Here is a 21,703-nt window from a genome sequence, read left to right as displayed (position 1 = left end):
TTCAAAATATCCATTTTCCGTGATGAAAGTGCACATAGCTCCTCATAACACATATTTGTCGCAACACGAAGATATTGCAAAAAATAACTTTAAATCTTTATGAAATCATTTTACAGTACGCTCTCAGTAATCCGCCGCTTGATTATCCGACAACTACTATAATCCGCCGTTATTTTTACTAGCTGAAAGCACAAAATCAAGCTCTACAATTCTCCGGTATTCGATTGTCGAATTCAGTAGTCCGCCGCGTACAAGTGTACAACGCAGATGAGACGGGTTTATTTTGGAAACTCTCCTTCGTAAAACGTATGTTCATCGCGAAGAAAGTATTGTGGGGGCCAGGGAGGAAAGTGCCCAAGCACCGCATCACAATAATTATGCGAGTACTGTATATCGATTTGTTCGACGCGGATTACTTCGGATGATTTCGCAACTATTGCATGGTCTTAAGGGCTGACGTGCCTCCGGTAACGTTACACTCCCCCATTTAAGAATGATTAGACTAGAAAGAGAAACGAAACGCTTTGCTAAAAGATGTATAATATTGAGGCTATATTCTGATTAAACATACTATTCTGTACCTACATATTTTATTATCGGGGTGGTTTTTGAGTATTGAAAGAATAATTCGCACCGCCATTTCAACAGTGCCATGTATTTTCTGTTTTTTGACACTTTACCTATCGCTCCGTCACGTCAACATGACGCCCTTAATAATAATAGTTAGCGCTTGGCCACAGTGACGGGATGGTAGTGGCGTGTACAACTCAAACGTATTACCGTGTGTGATATGCCCAAAAAAAGACATTGTCTTCGAACATTTCACACACGGTTATACGTGAGTTGAGTTGCGCACGCTACTTCCGCGCCGCCGTCCACCCGATCACTACATTCTTGCACTTAACGGTTACAGACCCATGTGTCGATTTTTGTTGTTCAACTCTATGTTGATTGAGAGTTGTAACAAAATTGATAAGTATGTTGAACTTAATGAAGACGTGATCCTTTTTACTTCTTTCAATGGCGCTACAGCTCAATTGGAGACTTGGCCTTCTCCACCGCTTTCTTCCAGCCAGGGGTATACTCCATGGCACCTTTCCAAACTTCGACACTGAGAAGGGCTTGTATGCCACTCTGCACCTGCCCAGTTCCATCCTCAGGAGTTTTACAAAGGTGGAGAGTTACAACTCATCATTATACCTGATTCTCACACCCCACCCTCACTCACACCCCACCCTCACTCACACCCCACCCTCACTCACACCCCACCCTCACTCACACCCCACCCTCACTCACGGGACCGTATATCCGCTACAGAATCTTCCTCTGAAAGGTGTCAATCCATCCAGCTGCCTTGGCAGTTAGTTTGGCCTACGACAGTTTTGTAAAGAGAAACCTGTGTTTTCTATGGATGCATCTGACTTTAAGATGGTTAACAGCGAGAAATATTACCTGTTTGCAGTGCATATTCTCTGTTTTTCTTCTTCAAGTTCCTTGTTTTCTTGACAGAACTTAGCAAGCGATTATCCATGCATGTTATGAATTTATTATCGACGTTGGATTTCAATCTTTGTATCATTCAATGCCGCTCAATTGTGATTTCCTAAATTCACTAATATGCTAAGTACCCATGCATGTTCTTATTCGATGGAACATGTTGACTTGGAAGCATGCTCGTCGTTGTATCCACATGCTCAGTCAAAACTCGATATCGAATAAAATAGCATTGAGCGAGATGGTACATACGTTGAGACATGTTCGAATGAGCGTAAAACCATCGAGCAAGAACATGCGTGGGTACTTAGCATTAGACTACAACAAATGTAACTCGAAGGCCGGCGGCGGCTTGGAGAACTAATAGCTTGTGCAATACTTCGCGTCACTTTCGCATATCTTGTTAACGTAGTTACAGTCTATTAGGAAATATTTAATTTTTTAAATATGTTATTTGCCTTAAGACTTATATGAAGGTAGGGTACAAAATACATGGTACAGAAGAACGTTGATTATACGGACTTACAGAAGATAAAGGATAGTCCAGAAACACACTCACTACCTGTTAAATTATTACATTTGTTGAATTATTTTTAAGCTTAATTTATAATTAATTATATAATATAAATAGCGCAATTATGTGATATAATGTGTACAAAATCATAATTTCTTTACATTATTTTATAACTGTTATTCTTGAAGATTTTGTTTGCATAATATGTTTGTCATTAATATTTATAAAGATTTTGTTTTTAAAATTCCAGAGTAAGCAGTCGAAAATTATTTAGTACGCCACTGAATAACCCGTCGCATCGCTTTGTAGTACTTAACTTTTAGAATTACCGTAGATTCTCACTAATACGGCACTGCACGGGTCCGGCACGTCCGGTAATCTCGTGTCGCGATTCACAATATCATTTTTCATAAAACTTGACTGATTTTTTAAATTCATAATGCGCAGAGAATTCATAATATTATGTTAAATAAACGCTCAAATACATATTATATACCTAGTTACAGTAAAACCCCGTTAATTCGAAATTGAGTGGACCGAAAAAATTTCAAAATGTGAATTATGAAAAAAAAAGTTTTTTTTTTACAATTATGTAACATTATTTCCATATCCGATATAATTTCTTTTAGCCGGCTCTCAGGTCCTAAATTCGCTTCGTCTGCCGCACAGCCATAAATTAAACCTTCTTGGAACGTCGGTCCGATGTTGCATATGTTATGAAGGCACCTAGTGACAGTCGATATAGTCGGTAGATATATTGGCATGTGGCGACCGGCGAGCCTGTATAGGAATGACCAATTCGTAGGTGTGCTTATGCGTTCTGGGGGCTTTGACTCGCAGCCCGAGACGCGTGCGATTTGTTGCTTGCAGCACTAGATGTTTTTTTCAAACTAAAAAGTCGCATTCCACCAATCTGTGCGAGCCGGCTTAAATTAATATCAGTGGTGACTATTTTGATTAATTCATCAAAAATTAGCAGAAATCGCTATAAATAGATTTTATGAATTGTAGCATATGTAAATTTACATCAAATACGAATTAATCGTATTCGTATTAACGGTGATTTAATGTAATTTTTATTTTTCTAGTAATTCGGTAATTCCAGTAATCCGGCACTTACAGGTTTTATATAGTGCCGGATTAATGTGATTCTACTAAAATCACATTCTCTCGCGAATATATATATTTTTTTAAGTGTATAGACAGACGTAGCAAGTAGAATAAGAAAGTCGACTACTGCAGAGTGATGCGATTGGTTGTTCATTGGTTACCGATTATCGTAATACTGTAATACCCTGAAGTTACCTGATGTAAGTCGAGGTACAAAAGTTCACACAGTTCCATACCAAATTAAATAATTGTCAGTCAATGATATATCATGTTACACCCTAGGGATTAGGAGGTGGTGTGACAATGGGTGTTGATTTGTGACAATAGGGGCTAAAGGGGTTGTAGAAAATATGATGTCACAAAACAAACAAATAATGATAATATAAAATAAAAATAGTGTGGGAGGGAATTAAAAAATGTGACCTAATTTAGACAGTGGGGGGTATTTTGATAAAATTTTGTGACAGGAGGGGGGGTGTTAATCAAAAAATACTGAATACTGTATGACGTTAGTTATTGACGTCGTCAGTTTGATCAGTAAAGATGGAAGAATTGTGGGCACATTATGACGTTTGTATTGCAAAAATACACAAGCAAATTGAAATTACAGTTTTTGGTGTATGATAACCATGTCTGAGCTTAATAAAATCATATGGGCCTCCACAAAGAGGAGGTTTTGTATTAACAGATTTTTGTTTTTACGAGAAATGGATGTTAGCCACTTGCTCAATCTATTAGCTCCATACTCTGACTCATACACAAATTGAAATGCAATGTGTGTACTTGCCAGACCCAGGATTCGGACCTGGGACCCACGACGCTTAAGCCGCACGGCCATCGTGGCATGTATTATTTAATATGTTTAAATTACAGACAAAGTAATTTCAAATCAATGTACGTTGGGGTATTACTGTAATTATTTTTATTCTGTCGATGGTATGAGAGGTGTTGGAATTATGAATTTGTTTTTAATGTATGTATAATAAATATTTAAATAATGAAATTGTTACCAAAATTTTGTCAAAATAGTTTTAATATAAACGAATTTTATAATGTTTCGACTATTAAACTATGTTCATACAACAATTTGTAGTTTTCATTTCATTCTATTAATGTAGTAAATAAAATTTTTATACCTCAGAGGAAATTGATGATTCGGTGCCGCTGATTGGATACTAGGATAACTGGACAACGGACTACTGGAGGCATGAATGAAATGTGTGAAGAATGTAGGAACCTATGTTACGATTTGACTACGACTGAACGACTGGACAACTGGACACGGTACAGATGAATAAAATGAGCAAAGATATACATATCGATAGCTCAGTTCAATAGTACGATAAGTCAAAAATTTCAAGTTTTGAGTTATGTTAGCCATTATATTCGTTTATCGCTCCTCTTCAGTTCCATAAAATTACAACGCAATAAAATTAGTTGTCCTCGATGCTTTTGTCACTTTTCTACAAGCCAGTGTAGGTCAGTCAAAATTTTGATCAGCCATTTCAGAAAACTACTAATTCCTAGTCGTAGCACTATAGAACTGAGCCATTGATATAAATAGCGTATATCCTCGATTATAAGACGCACCCTCAGAGTAATAATATAAAGAGAGTGGGTATTGTTCGGCAAAATGAAGTGGTGTTTTTTGCGTATAATGTACAATAGAACCTCAATTTTATTATTATTAACTTAACTATGAAACGTTATACCATCATGTTGCTTCTCAGTACGGTTACCAAATTTAAACACAACATAGTATTAACCATATTTTCTACTAAATTAACTAAAAATAATTATCACTAACTTTATATTTAACACAAAAACAATAAATTTCAGCAACACATGCTCGCAGTTTTTAAATTACTGTATTCAAATCAATATTTACCGGCGACGTGTACATCAGCCGTAGAAATTCTATCTTTCTATAACGCATATTGCAGAGATATAAGCGTGCTGAATGCTTTCTCACTCGCACTCATTGTTTTTTTTTGTTCAGGCTTGGACGCACCCTTATTTTTATATACCAATAATAAGAAATAAAAACAATAGGTATGTACACTTTATTATAACAGACAAAGTCATACAAACACAATAAAAAGGATTTGAAAATAGGCATATTATTTATGAACTATCGCTTCACTTATGACAAATTTACGTCCTGCAGTTCTGTTTCTGTGCACGTCTGCATACACAAAATTTTTTCTTTTCAATGCAGCATCATAACGTAGTCTTTTTACCGACATTTTAAATGGTAATTAGGGACAAAATTTTTATTCAACGTGTTTAGGCAGTGGCTACTGTAATTCGACTACCTGCTCCATTGCGCCGGACCAACTGACCCCTCCACTACTAGTAATCAGTGATGATTCATCACAACCAAGGAATTTTACAGCAATTTTTTACAGAATTTTACAGCAATTTTACAGCAAGACACCAAAATAGGAAAAAACATGCGTTTTATAATCGAGGAAATACGGTAATTTGGAACACCTTGGAAATATAGCAATTTATTTTTAATTGCCCGTACAGGTAACCCCCTGATTGTGAGGGATATGTCTTAGATACGGTCGCGATAAGCAAAATTTCGCGATCAATGGGGGATTTGAAAATAAAACAATTTAAAATATGAAAACACTTTATTAATAAACAAAATGAATAGCAAAACAAACGTCATACATTAAAAAAAGTAACCTATCTCTGCAATAAACTGAAATGATGACTAAATTATATATTTTAGGTTAGGTTGTGTTTCGCCGTATTTTTATTGCGAAGTCTTAGTCTCAGATAAAATTTGTACTCTATGTAGGCACTCCGCATTAAAAACAATAGTGGCATAATATTGTCGATTTCAGGAAACGATTCCAGCGAAGCTATTTTAAACACAAGGGTGCTATCGACAGCTATCGGAGGCTCTCGAGGGTAGTTTATTATATTTATGTATTGAGGCGGTTACTTGTTACAATAAGTTAACCAGTTGAACTGCCAGAAAGTGCTATGTTTTAACAGCACCTCTCTTGGCTGTGTTAACTTTTAGAGTGAGATAGACAGTTTTGACGGCTATCTTATTGTAACAATTGAGCCAAGGTAAAGGGAAAAGGAGAGTGAGCCAACTGACATTTTTGAAAGAAATGAGTTAGGTGCGTTATGGTATTCTACATGTCATAAACTATCATAAAAGTGAAGTGAGCTAAGTAAATAAATACTATAATAGTGTTTTATTGTTAAAATAAAAATATTCATTGAGCTATCGTATTATATTGTCAAATGGTGAAGTGAGTCACTTCACTGTTCTCACCAACTGGTTAACGTGTTGTTATCCTATAGAAGTGAACACGGCTAACACGCATGTTGCTATGGTTACATGCTTGTTAGCTGTGTTCACTTCTATGCATTCATGCAAGTTTCCCACGTAATGGTGAACATGACTAACTTATCTAAAAGTGAGCCAAGTACGATTGGTTAGAGGTGAACACAACTAATATAGGCTAAAGTGATCCAAGTGACATTAATAAGTAAAGGTGAAGTAAACTCACCCCTTTTATTATCTTATTACAATCAATATTATCCATAAATACTTTTTTTCTATTTTGTTTATGTAATAAACTTCCATTTAATATAATGCAGCTCCATCCAAAAAAATATGTAAAAAGTTCATTAAACTAAAACCTTCAATAAGAAAGTTTCACCATTTTGTCACTTGGCCTACTTCACTTCTTGAGGGCTCAATTATAATACCTCAACGCTTAAATATGATAAACTACCCTCGATAGCAGCTTTGTGTATAGAATAGACCCATAGGCTGTGTTAACTTTTAGAGCGAGATAGACAGTTTTTAGAGTGTTTAGACAGCTAACTTATTGTAACAATTATTAATACCTCAATACATAAATATAATACACTGCCCTTGATAGCAGCCTTGTGTATAGAATAGATGCGCAGAGCAATATCTTGTATCGTAATATGTGTGTTATCACACTTTTGCCAACTGATGTGCTGACTATGAATTACAATACAAGTGACATACCTACAGGTAAAAATGAGTGAAGAGCAGTTTTCACATCACTACGTAGTACATACCACCGGCGAAGGGTGGAGGTAGGCTGTGGAGATCTGACATAAACAGTGCACACTAAACTTTGTCAGTTATGCTTATTTGTTTTTATTGGACTAAGACTACAATACGCCTATAGTGTTGGTTAGTTTTAAAAACATAATTAAACCCTGCGTAAACCAAGCGATAATAGATAATAGTCAAAAATTATTTGTCTATGTAAAAAATATCTAAAACTATGCCATTAGTTATAACAGATACATAATTTTGGATATTAGAAGAATATTTTTTTATTTCTTATGGTTTGGTATGGTTAAAATACTAACCAACACAATCTGTAATGTGTATTCTTAATTCAATGAAAACAAATAATTGTGACTGAAAAAGTGTGCACAATTTTTGTTGGATCGTCCATAGTATATCTAAACTATTATGGTTTGGTTGGTTCACGTGGATGGATTTAAAATCGTAACACAGGCCCAGATGTCTATTGCCCAATTGTCATTTGGCGTCTAGTTGGCAGCATCGAATAGTCCAATTTACTTTCCTATAGTGGCCGTCTTTTGCTTGCGGAACTAATTTTAGCGATCCGCTGTTAGTCATTTTATTATTAAAAACTTTAACGACCGCAACTTTCGATTACGCTGACAGGATGTGTGTCACAGCTTCCGTGGAATCCCGAATTGAAAAAAATTCAGGTTCTCTTGCACCGCACAGAATTCATTTATGTAAATGTTTAGCACTGTGAAATGTTCATTGTCTTTTAGGCACTGTGAGACTATTTGCCGCAGCAGACGGAAGAGGTTTTGTCCCGGTGTGCCCTCACGGAGTTCAGGACGAGGGCGGCGATCCAGAGGAAGACCACAAACCAGGAGCATACCAAAGCTATCTGCAGGGCGAGCCCCGTGTTGATGAATTCACCGCGCCGCTTATCGTACAGGTCGGGCTGGAGGTAGTCCATGAAGTCGAAGACGGCCTGGCAGCCAAGTCGCGAGTGAATAGCTGACACCTGGTTTCCTGTTGCCCGTAGTGACTGCCAAACAAAAACAACTATGTATTCTCTTTGTGAGGTATTGAAACAAATATTCAGACATGGTTACTAAACCAGAAGAGTAATATTGACAATTGGTAACATTACAGTTAGAGCAAAATGTAATAATATTTTTAATTGGTTCATAATTTTTATAAATTAATGGTTTAATTGAATAATTTTACAACTAACCGACACCAATCTGCAAATTCTTTTCTTAAGGAGCCCATAAACGAGCATCAAAAATTGCAGATTGCCGATTCAATTGCCAAAAAAAGGTGAAACTATTGCTGGACAATGAAGTTTCTGCACCATATCTCGTCTTAATAATTATCAGTGGCGATGCGCCTTTGAGAGCGCTGGAGCGGTGAACACCTACTGATACACCCCTGTTACAGGCGGGCTTCTCCCGGTGTAAAATAATCATTTAGTAGCTATAAGTCGAAACGTAACCCTGACCTCTAGAAACGGCTTCATAAAACATCTAATCTGATTCCTTGCTCAACCACGTAAGTATTTTTTAATCATAAGTAAAGGCCTTCGTCCGGTGTGTGAAAATCGCATATTGGGCGGAGGTGTAATTAAGATAAATTTAATTTAATTTAAAAGGTATAAATGATGATGGATGAAAGCGATAATTTTAAGACTAAATATAAGTATTCAAATATAATAAATTTTGCCGCGCATTGTGCGTGAAATCCTCGCGCGCCGGCGCCAGGGTCAGGCTCGTAATTCGCCGAATCAAAGATCATGCGATCAAGATTTGGCCAATCACTAGTCCCTTTTACTAATGGCGTGGGTACGCGAAGTTTAAAAAAAATAAATAAATTAGTAAGCGTCCCCTTTCCGACATATACGGACCTGCGTAACTAATTGTAAAAACCTAAACATGTAAAGAAAGTGTAAAAGATAAGCTAATACCAAGTTACACGAGACAGACGTGGTTTTATTTAATTCCACCCTCAAATATATCGTACTTTTTTTTTTTTGTGAATCCGGGGTTCGATGGACACCTGAGCTAGCCGCTGGAACCCCGGGGATCTCACTACCCACTCAATTTATGCGAAAAGATTTTTTTTTAAAAATAAGTATTTCATTTATTAAAAGTGTTCTGATCTATTACCGTAGTTATTAATTCATATACAAAAACAAATTGTAATAAGTATGTGTTTTTAACCGGCTATTTTAAATATAATATACAATAATTCACGCGTCGCGCTGGCATCGTCCGTGTGGTTTCGCTTTGCCAAATGCAATGCTATTCGGGAGCGAGTTCCTCGATCGCACAAGCAATCATGCCTTATAATGAGAATGAGTGCGACAGCAATAATATTCGTCTGTAGGTGATAGCGTGAGATAGCAATACTTCTTCGAGCGCCACTCAATGTCGCCAAGGCGCGTTCCATACTCGAACCGTGAAAACGTGTAACCAAAAAAAGACTTTGTCTACGAACATTTTCACACACGGTTTATACGTCTGAGTTGCGCGAGCCGCTCAGGCCTCGTAAGACGCCCAGTAAAACCTCCCGAGAGCGGATTCATATTATTAATAATTATTGTTAATTAATAATTACATATTACGGCTTGGATATTTTTTATAATACTGATATTGCCTCAGCATTATTTAACATTATAATAGAAAAAAATCTTATTGAGACATTTACGAAAACGGTTTTACTATTAAACTTAATTATTTGCACTATTCCGATGACTAGGGTACTATCTAAGTGAAAGATGTTTTTCCACACTCAAACGGATCAAGTATTTTAGCAGAAACACCATCACGCAACCAAGATTGAAGGCATTATATATGCTCAGTATCCAAAAAAGAATGAATTTGTGCCGATGAAAAACAGAAGAATGGATTTCTCATACAAATGAACAGTAACATAGGTACTTACTTTAAAAAAAAGTGAACTCTCAGTAAAATAACTCGCCGATCGCCACTGATAATTATATAAACAAATCAAAAATAAATGAATAATTTGGATCCGGTCCTACTTTAACAAACGTGAAACAATAAGTAATATAAACCAGAATGTCAAAGATTGAGTTTGAGTAGGTATTTGTCAAATATAATTAGTGGGAAGAAAAAGTAAGTAGATACATACAGTAGTTATGAAGAAAGCAAGACCGATTACTACAATACCACCAATCACTCTTCGATTTTTGGCAACTGGATACTCATACAGGAGTTAAATGTATTTATCCAGGGTGTTCAATTCTTCAATTGCTCATATTGATCCAGATCCAGACGTTTGTGCAGCTTTGACAGTTGGCCTTTTCATATTTGGATCATTATATAGTTTGGCTTCCACGTTCCACAGCTCAAGACGTAAATAAGCCTAATAATTAATGAATTGGCGATTATAATAAATATTATAATGAGATCCCCGGGGTTCCAGCGGCTAGCTCAGGAGTCCATCGAACCCCGGATTCACAAAAAAAGAAATTCAAACGGTTGGAGTGTAAATAAAACACAGTCCTTCGTGCTCGTAACGTGATATTGTTTATATTTTACATTTTCTTAATTTTTAGTTTTACAAATTATATTTGGGATTTTTACAGTTGTAGTCGTCAGGTCCGTACCTATCGGAAAGGGGACGCTTACTGCCTTTTCTTTTCTTTTTTCAAATCTCGCGTACCTACGCCGTCCAACAAAAAGGACTCTCGTGATTGGCCAAATTTTATCGCCTGATTTTGATTTGACGAATCACGAGGACCACCTCGGCGCAGGCGCGCAGGGATTTTTACGTTGCCGGCAAGCGCGGCAAAATTTATTATATTTAAATACTTATATTTAGTCTTAAAATTATCTCTTTCATACATCATCATTTATACATTTTAAATTAAAAAAATTACTTACGTGGTTGAGCAAGGAATCAGATTAGATGTTTTATGAAGCCGTTTCTAGAGGTCATGGTTACGTTTCGACTTGAGCCACTAAATGATTATTTTACACCGGGAGAAGCCCGCCTGTAACAGGGGTGTATCATTCGCCCCATCTGGATTAAAGTCGAAAGGTACGCCCTGATCTCATCGGCCACCCATCCAATTCCTTGTTCATCCGTTAAATACATGGCATGATAACAGTTTATAAAAAAATTCAACTACAATCTAACTATTCTAACAAAAAAAAACAACTAACTTTACGTATTGTTTCTATATTTATTTTAATTACTATTTTCCTGCTCAAAGCAATGCTCCTGAATAAGTCAGAGTTTGATTTATTTTCCTTTCTTATTATCATTTGTCATAATTTATTATTATTTTATTTTTCTCCTGTAATGTCGTGCGTTTATTTTGTTTTCGTAATGTTTTTGTTATTCTCTTCGTTCTTTTATACTAGTCAGCGAAGGGGTCGTGGCGCTGCAGTCTTCGACTCTTGGGCTGTCCATTTTTTTTGTATTCCGAGAGGCTACATTTGTAGACGTTTGGCCCTCGTTCGGAATTATTATTTCGTGTTACGTTTTTCTTCTTCTGGTGCAATAGGAGCGTACCTCGTTTGGCGTCGTCTGCCTTTGCAACCAGGGCGTGGTAGTGGCGTTACTATTGAGCCAGGCTCGTTCCGAGCAGCGGATATCTTTCTGTGGAAAGTTTTCCACTGATCTGCTGGTCTCTGGAGTATCACCTCATAGATGGACAGGTATTGTGTCTCCATCTGTTCCTATTACTGCGGGCAAGGCATCGTATAGCGGTACAACGGCCAGGCTCGTTGACGGCGGCACGGCTTTCTCACAGGTACTAGGATGGATTTTCACAATAAGTATCCTTTTCCCTTTCTTTTCTTTGTAGATGGTTACACTTCGGAGGTACCTCTTGTTGTTTCACGATATCTTTCAGGCGTCACGTCCCTAGTCTCTCCATGAACCTGCGCGAGAAAGGAGAGTGCGCATTCTCCACACCATCAAGCTTTGGTATCATGAATTTTCGGCTACGCTGCCTTTGGATGCGCTTACTTCGAGAGGTGGCTGCCTTTGTGCTTCCAAATTGTCTTCATCTGTATTTATTCTTTTTCTTTCTTTAGTGATTTATTCGTTCATTAGACTTCCTGTACTTTAAATTTATTCGAATTTACTTTATTAATTACTCCTACCCCATACATTAAATAGCTACTAATTTTTTTACTTTTATTTTTTTGTACCTACTTATGGTACTTTTGTACCTACTATCACTTTTAATATTTTACCCTAATACCCATAATTATTTTGCAACATTGTATTGACTGTATAAATCACATTGATATTAAAAATTGAAATATTCCACCCTCTCATTATATTTATTTCTGAATCAGTACACTTAAAACTGTGTAATTAACTTTATTTTTAGTGAAACCCATTTTATTTTAAAAAAAAATTGTTGTTTCGTTTTACGCGCCCGACATCCTATTCCAAAGGCGCGCCGCGCCGATTTGCGGTGCCTCTCACGTTTTATTATTATTATTATTTTTTTCATTATTGAAACCCCGTTGAGAAATTTACGGCTTATTGACTCATTTTTTTTTTCCACAAGCATACAATCTCTACTTTCATCCTCTTATACCTAATTTTAACTTATTATTAAAATTTAACATAACAACTATATTATACACTTCGTCGAGTGATGCCGTATTATTCCCGTTCCGTTTTCGCTGTGTTAAATTTACGATTGGTAATTTGTAAAGAAATAATAGTGACGGTCGTATACTATTTTCCTCGTTTCTCTTTGAATTCAAATTATTAATACGGCGTAACTTTGAAACAGGTTTCGCGCTACTGTAGAATATCCTCTTTCCCGTTTATAAATTTTTTTGCGATTTTCAATGTTAATGTTTTCGAATTCATTCATATTTACTTTATTTGAACGGAAAGAATTGGCGTCACTTTGCGAAGCGTTATTTTTAAAACTAGAATGTACATTTTTCGTACTAATGAACTTAAGATTACAAGGCTCAGAAAGTTTGTCCTTAATTAACTTTATATCCGTAATTAGAAGAATTTCCGGATGTTTACGATTATTATCTTCACTTTTAACTACACTGTTTACACTGAAACTTCCAACAGCAACTCGGCGTTCACCCTTGACTAGAGGGTTGGCGACTGGTCCTGCTTCATCTCCTCGTGGTCGAGCCTGCGCCCGTACAGCTTCTTCGATTCATCTCAGCTTGCGCGCCTTCTCAGCCCTCTTGTGAGGCTCCCTAGCCTCGCGTTTCCTTTTTCTCTCCTCACCGAACATCCCGTGGTCGACTAGGGTACACGACATGTTAGTGATACCCTAGGAAAATCGGCATTTTGCTCGCCGTTTTTCGTCGTGAGTGGGCCGTGGCCTCTACGAGCCCTCCTCGCTGGATACCGTCGATGATGCGTCTGGTCTCCATAGGTGGGATTTGTGCAGCCATTCGTCGTACTGGAGACGCGCCGGTGCTACGGTCTCCAGCACGACGCTAGGCGCGGTCAGCTCCGTATGTGGACTGTCTTCGAACACCAGAGGGCTCTCCCGGTTTGATGTTAGAGACAGCACTTCTTCTTCGATAAGGGTTACGTCGGAGTCCGCTTTTTAGTTAACCATTTCTTGGTTGTTCCGGCTCCTGGATCGTAAACTTTTATTTAGCGTTCGCGGGCGTAAATTTTATTTCGCGGGTTCGGAAGAATCCATGCGATTCTTCGAGCTTCACGTTGCCAAGGGCGCCATTGAGATCCCCGGGGTTCCAGCGGCTAGCTCAGGTGTCCATCGAACCCCGGATTCACAAAAAAAAGAAATTCAAACGGTTGGAGTGTAAATAAAACACAGTCCTTCGTGCTCGTAACGTGGTCTTCTTATATTTTCTTAATTTTTAGTTTTACAAATTATATTTGGGATTTTTACAGTTGTAGTCGTCAGGTCCGTACCTATCGGAAAGGGGACGCTTACTGCCTTTTCTTTTCTTTTTTCAAATCTCGCGTACCTACGCCGTCCAACAAAAAGGACTCTCGTGATTGGCCAAATTTTATCGCCTGATTTTGATTTGACGAATCACGAGGACCACCTCGGCGCAGGCGCGCAGGGATTTTTACGTTGCCGGCAAGCGCGGCAAAATTTATTATATTTAAATACTTATATTTACCTAGTCTTAAAATTATCTCTTTCATACATCATCATTTATACATTTTAAATTAAAAAAATTACTTACGTGGTTGAGCAAGGAATCAGATTAGATGTTTTATGAAGCCGTTTCTAGAGGTCATGGTTACGTTTCGACTTGAGCTACTAAATGATTATTTTACACCGGGAGAAGCCCGCCTGTAACAGGGGTGTATCAATAATACACATTAATAACGACACAGCGAAAATTTATAATAATGTATTGTTGGGTCCGCTGTCACTACAATGTTTTTGTTGTTGCTATGGGCAAGGTAGGCCAACGGCAGAACAAACAGAGACGCACATATGGGGCAGAGCGAGAAGGAAATAGATTTATCTAGAAATTATTGCCGTATTTTCTATTGCATTCAATATTAGATATATCCACCAACCATACTGCCAGAAAGCATGGGCAATAGATGAAAAGTTTAGGCAGCGTAGACTACTATTTTCATGTTTTGGGGAACTCTTAACGGCAGCACAATTGCTATAATCATATTGCCGTAAAAAGTTGCTCGTTAACGGGCCCCTTTAGGTCAATGAAAACAAATGGGTTTGACTGACAAAGTTTAGTTTGCACTATTTATGTCAGATCTTAACATGAAGATGATGCTTTACAGATTTTTTTCCCTTTTGCTTTAATTAAGCCATAAAACTATCAAAACATTGACTATTCTTTGCGGCCACCATTCGTTTGGTTTCCTCCGACAGACTGTCTTCACAATCGGCGGTTAATTAATTACCTTGATGAGTTCTCCCCGATACTGATTGCAGGTTTTATAGTAGCCATCTGTAAGAACTGCGGCGTGCGCTATACTGTATAAAGTGAAGATGGCGCAGATCACAGCGGCCGGAATCCAGCAGTACGATACCCCGTCGCTGCCTTTAGCTGGAGCTCTTGTGGTCATCACAATCATCTCACCTTCTCTGAAATTCAAACGTGTCACATAACAATACTTTGAAGATGCAGGTGAGGTATTTTGGTGACAGATAAAAAATATAAATGACAAGTGTATTATGTATTTTCAAAAACTGACAAGTCCATTGTTCAATATTTGTGGTGAAGGTCATTTTTGTACTTTAGACAAGTGTAAATGATTGGTTTTTTTCATTGCATTGTAGTTTTAAATTAGAACAGTTGTTAAAATTTATTTTATTAAAATTAAATATATAATACAGTCGAACTTGGTTATTACGAGGATGATGGGACCGACTGAATTTGCTTGTTGAGCAAATGAGCGGTCACATTACACAACAAATCTGAAAACCATCGTAAAAATCCCCGAAACAAGCATGGCATTCATAAACTACAAAAGAAGTTGTTTATTGTAATGAACGCTAATAGGTACCTACGGACTTCACAAACCTTGGATTTTTCAACCATATGCGTAGATACTTTTTCATTATTGTCGGCGAAACACCAATTAGGTAGGTACTTAGACACTTAACTAGTGTCATAAACATAATCCGACCCTGGCGGCATCCTGTCCGATTGGATTTTATTGCTTAGACACATTAACAGTATTTTAGCTCAATATACTGATAAGTTGCTAGTTATAATAGTGAATATTTAAATCCATGAAATCCTTTTAAAATAAATATAAAAAATATTAAAACGTTGCATTAGTCAAAAATCTAAACGACGAAAAATTGAAAACTTAATAAACTAAATTTTAATAATAAATATGACCATAAAATATAATGTATTAATAAGATGTGACCCTGCAACGAATTCAAAGTTTATTACATTTTTTTACAATATTGTAAGTTCATCTTTAAATTAAAAAAAAAATAAAAAATCATTTTAATGTTTTCAGATACATATTAATTAATTAATACAGTTGAAATTGTAAATTATCAAATTGCAAGCTTCGTATTTTTCCGCTAGGTTCTCTGCTGGCGTGCCTCTAGTAGGTATTATTTTAAAATGTATTGTCTTGTTGTAATAATATCTTTCCACCAAGAATTGAAACATTATCTTATATTACGAGACCGTTACCTTTGCTCGACGACGGTGCCATTGTCATTCTCGTACTTCCCGATGTTGTTGATGCAGACTCTGAGGAGGTGGAAACCTCCCATGATGAGGGCGACACCCATAATGGGGATGAGGCCATATACCACCCACCGGCAGTTGGCCACACGCCCCCCGGGGAAGTACTGAGCGGCTGACACGCCGTAGAGGATGCAGCCGCAGTTGTCGTCAGGGCACAGGTCCAGGACCTGGCGCCAGTGGTTCCACACCACCGCGAGGCAGATGCATGCTATCAGTGCCAGACTTACGATCAGACTGTACAACAGTGACAGCCGGCGCTCGCTCTGGTATTGACCCATCTTTGCTCGTTAAATGTTATATCTGAAAATATAAATAACAATATAAATATAATAGTTTCATACACCGAAATTACATGCATACTCTACGGTGACGTTTTAGGCATAAAGCCCACCAAAGCGGCGCTCGGTGCGCTCACTACTGAGTAGGCCCCCTCCCACCCGCGCATTACCCTTCACCTATGTAATAAGGGGCACAAGAAGCACAAAATAATTATTATTATCAGCGTCTCTCATAACAAAGCAATAAAAATATTATATTATTTCTCGGGGCTTGTAATTAATATTCACGATGACATCATTCTACCAGCAAAATATTGGACACGCAGCAAACTAAACAATGAGTTCACTGTTATTAAATAATGCGACGCGCCCGTCCGACGAACGACGCGTCCAGAAGCGGATAAAATAAACAGCGCGCGCCTCTTTTGCTCGCCGTGTCAATGAATGGGCTACGTTGTATTTTCGTTAATTCGTCTCGCTGAGAAGCCAAACCATGGGTGACTCATGGGGCGGGCGGGCACAATGTGTCGTCAAATCCAGTGTGCGCTGGCGTATTTGATTACGTTGTATTTTCGATGATTCACATTGAATATGCGCGAGCGCCCCGCTATGCCTTAGGCATAAAGCCCACCAAAGCGGACGAGCGGGCGCAGTCGGCATGAGAAGCGTATATACATAACCATAATCACACGCCTCTTGCCGCGCATTACCTCTCACCTATGTAAAAAGCGGCGCCGATCACATTTCGTTTCGTGTTTCTTTGCAAAGCTATAAAATTTAGTAATTTATTTGTCCGCTCTAAATTCATTTTCACAATGATGTCATTGTGCTAGCATAGTAAGTTATTATTTGTAATAACAATAAGCGATGTAAGCGCACGGTGTAGAATAAATTAAAATATGTGTATGCAGAAAAAGCGCGCGCCTGTTTGACGACGCTCCTGCCGCCGAGTAAATTAGTGACCCTCGCGCCCCTTTCGCATGGTATTTTCGTTTTATTGTCATGCTATGACGTCAAAGGACGCCGCGCTCGATTCTGTGTGCGTTGAAGTATAAGGCGAGCGTGGCGTTATGGTCGTCATACGCTGAGTACACTCTATTGTATTCCTCACGATTCACCGCCCAAATTGCAAAAATGAGCGCGCACCCCGCATGTCCTATTCTATGGGCGCTATCGCTTAAACTAAAGAATTTGGATTACATAGACCAGGCACATGGCCCCCACATCTTGAAGCGGGCCCCCAGGCCAGGATCTTGAGCGCCCCGCTACCTATCGCTATGGTTAAAGGCGGTCTGAGGCTCTCCAGTATTGTTTTTCAAATGGTGTTCAAGGTCAAATAAAATTCAGTGTAAGTCAGCGATTTTTTAACACATCGAATTATGGAGTTGTCGAGTATTATTCAACACGTCTCAACAACCATATATTTTAAAATGGTAACAACTCCGAAGTAAACTAGCGCCGCAGGCGACTTTTTTTGCTATTACAGAAAATTTAAGATGTATGTTTATCTCATTTATCTGGTCGCCCCATCACGCCGGGCCCCTAGACTAGAGCCCTGTCAGCCCCCCCCTTGTGGGGACCGTGACCAGGCATGTCCAACACATCGATTGGGTATCGATTTTGATTGATTTCACCATAAATCAGTGGCGAAGGGTGGAGAAGGCTGTTAAGATCCGACGTAAGTAGGACACACTAAACTTTGTCAGTCATACCTATGTGCTTACTTGTTTTCATTGAACTAAAAATACAAATAATTGTAGATGGTGCTGGTTAGTATTTTAAACTCAATAAAACACTGCCTTAGCAAACCATAATGGTGGAAGTAGGCTGTGGAGATCCGACAAAAATAGTGTACACTTTGTCAGTCATACTTAATTGTTTTCATTGAAATAACAATAATTAATGGTGTTTATTAGTTTAATATAGATAAAAAAATAAGTATTCTTCTATCTATAAAATGTCTAAAATGATGTATGATTTAATGGCATAAGTTTAATTAGTTTTTAAAAATCAATTAAACCTTTCCCAAACCAAACCATAATAGTTTTGGTATATTTTGGGCGATACGACAAAATTGTGCACACTTTTTCATTCATACTTATTTGTTTTCGTCGGATTAAGAATACATATTGTTGGTTCATTTTTTTTAAATTTATTAAACGCTGCCTAAACCAAACTAGGTATAATAGATAAAAAATCCAAAGTTATTTATGATTTAATTGCATAATTTTAGATATTTTATAGTTAGACGAGTATTTTTTGACTATTAACGTTTAAATGAATTTTAAAAACTAGCTAACTCCATCTGTAAATTGTAGTCCTAATGAAAACAAATACGCATGCCTGACAAAGTTTAGAACAGCCTACCTCCACCCTTCGCCACTGCTACAAACATGTGAGTCATTTTCAGTGACGTCCCTAGATAAAATGCCGCCCCTAGGCAGCGCCAAAATGCCGCCTCATTTTTTTACACAGTATTTTTATCATCCTTTCATGAGTCCAATATCTAAGAAATGTGTTGTATGGATAAATTACTAACAAAATATCAGACTAATTATTCGTAAATCTGCACGTGTCGTTTCTGGTCACCAAGACGTCGAAGAGCAACAGAAGTAAACTATATATCGCGAAACCGAGAAAACCAGTCATCTGATTTTTTTAATGAAAATATATTTTCGTTATTACTAGGTTTAGGTGGCTATTTCCATATATTCCAAATTTATATTTCTCGATTTGCCGCCCTTCGAGTAACTGCCGCCCCCAAGCGATGCTCAATCTGCCTACCCCAACGGGACGTCACTGGTCATTTTCAATATTACTGTGGTAACTTTGCCGAATGCTATCGAATTGATATTAGGTCGGTACTGTACCAATATGTATGTAGGTACCTATCAATAATTCATTTTTGTTGATAGGTGTATATTTTCGTACTATTATGGTAAAACACAACAGGTTTCAAACATAATTTAACAATAACCAGTAGATACTTACATGGATGTAAGTTTTACGTTAAATTTATTATCCACTTTGGGATGAAGCACCTTTACAAAAACACCACATGGAAGTGTTTTAATAATTTATAACACAACTGCATAACAACAAACACACGCCCTCTTTCGAGATCCCACGAGCAGCACACAACTGACCGAACAATAACTAGGTGAGGTGTATTAAATTTAATTGTTTTTATTTACGTCTGGTATTCAACACAAATGCGACTAACTTGTAAACAATGTTATTATTTCAACTGCACCACGCTCGCGTGTCAAAGTGAAATCGAAAACTGAAGGCATTCGTGTAAAGTGTTGTTGTTTGTGTCTAGTAGTGCAGAGTGCGGAACCGAGAGGAGAGGACAGAGGGCTGAGGTATTTTGCCCCTCCCCCCACTTTTAAAAGTTAAACCTGTTTACCCGCCAAAACTAGTGACCTCGCGTCGGTAATAACAACTGTAGAAAATGAAATTCCTCATAGGTACCGAGATTCGAAATTGCCAATGCATACCTGTCTGTTTTCCGAAATACAAATCATCAACTTTCTATATTGAATTGTGACTATTTTGAGGAATGTCGGAGAAAAAAAGGGTGACCTTCTCGTAGTCCAATGCATACGACGCTAGCGTCTACCATCAAGGGTTACATGTTCGATTTCCGGCTGGGTCATCATTAAAATATAATATATTATGTGTTTTCCTCAAGTGTGTTTATGTTGTAGTATCTGTGATGCTGTAGTAATGTCCACTATGGCCGAGCGGCTTACGCTTCGGCTTATAATGTCATATTGTGTCCTGGGTCTGGCAAATAGACATTTTGTTTTTAAATTTGTGTTTGGAGTCAGAGTATGGACCTAATAGGTTGAGGAAGTGGCTGACATCCAATTCTCGTAAAAACAAAATTCTTTTGATACAAATGTTCACTCTGTGGAGACCCATATTATGATCCTTCAGGACATTTCGGAAAGAAAAAAGTAGCATTGAAAAAAGAAAACATAGGCCTATTAATATGGTTAGAATCTGGTTTGGTACACCTGTACCTATTTTACTCGTATGGCGACCGGATGTAGAAGACAGCGTAGACATACACACAATATAAACAAAATGACAGGCACCAAAACCAAACGTCCACTAGATCCGTGCTAGCGCGATGTCGTCAGTTTAGAATGGTAGAAAGAAACCCGGGATGAAAGTTCTCAATGTTATGCTCAGCGGTTTAGATTAAACGACACTCACACAAAGGAGACGAAATGATATACGTACATGGGGTGTGTCTGCAGTTGAGTTAGGCAGTTAGGGTGCCCTACCATCGTGAGTTCCTGGCTCCTGTTGGATGCCATTTACAACACCAACCGCAACGACACCTCGTTAAAAATGTATTTTTTTTATTGCAACAAAGTAATCGATAATTAATGTTTTAAATGTGCAAGCATATTTTAATATTATTTATTATATAGCCAGACCCTTTCACAAAAAAACGCAAGGCTCTGGGCAACTAGTATTTCTGAGCCCCCTTTTAAATTTAAAACTAGGTATGAGAAAGAAAATATAAAGTGATAGTTTTAGTTCACAGTATTTACCATTATTTATTTAGAAACAATACCTATTTTACACAGCTTTTCACAGTGACGTTTCTAGATAAAATGCCGCCTTAGTCAGCGCCAAAATGTCAATATCAGACTGTAATTACTCGCAAATCTGCACGTGTCGTTTCTGGTCACCAAGGACGTCGAAGGGCAACGGAATTAAACTAGATATCGTGAACTCGACAAAACCAATGAGCTGATTTTTTATAATGGAAAGATATTTTCGTTATTACTAACTTTAGGAAGCTATTTCTATACATTCCAAATGATTCTCCTCGATTTGCCACCCTTCCGAGTAACTGCCGCCGTCAAGCGACGCTCAATCTGCCTACCCCCACGGGACGTCTCTGGCTTTTCACCACATATTGAGTGATTATTTCAGAATAATCGAAATTCAATCAGTGCAGTGCCGCCAGTCTATTTACTCGCTCTTGACTCATTGTTGGTCGTTTTCAGTAGGTGGGTAACCTAAACAAAATAATATTTCTCCTTCA

General features: G+C 37.8%; 1 protein-coding gene across 1 annotated transcript; it reads right to left on the bottom strand.

The window, feature by feature from the left end:
* Positions 1-5,168: 5,168 nt before the first annotated feature.
* LOC147069151 (uncharacterized) lies at positions 5,169-19,982 on the bottom strand. The gene is made up of 4 exons (XM_085950983.1): positions 19,627-19,982; positions 16,301-16,657; positions 15,045-15,228; positions 5,169-8,205 (listed from the first exon to the last, which is right to left on the bottom strand). The coding sequence occupies exons 2-4, from the start codon at positions 16,633-16,635 to the stop codon at positions 7,951-7,953; spliced, it is 774 nt and encodes a 257-aa protein (XP_085807109.1). The 5' UTR covers positions 16,636-16,657; positions 19,627-19,982; the 3' UTR covers positions 5,169-7,950.
* Between the last annotated feature and the right edge of the window lie 1,721 nt (positions 19,983-21,703).

This window comes from Rhyacophila brunnea, unplaced genomic scaffold (genome assembly GCF_057557595.1).
Source record: "Rhyacophila brunnea isolate RB1 unplaced genomic scaffold, BYU_Rbru_1.0 scaffold_24, whole genome shotgun sequence".
Classification (NCBI taxonomy): Eukaryota; Metazoa; Arthropoda; class Insecta; order Trichoptera; family Rhyacophilidae; genus Rhyacophila; species Rhyacophila brunnea.
This window is presented reverse-complemented; position numbering and strand designations above follow the sequence as displayed.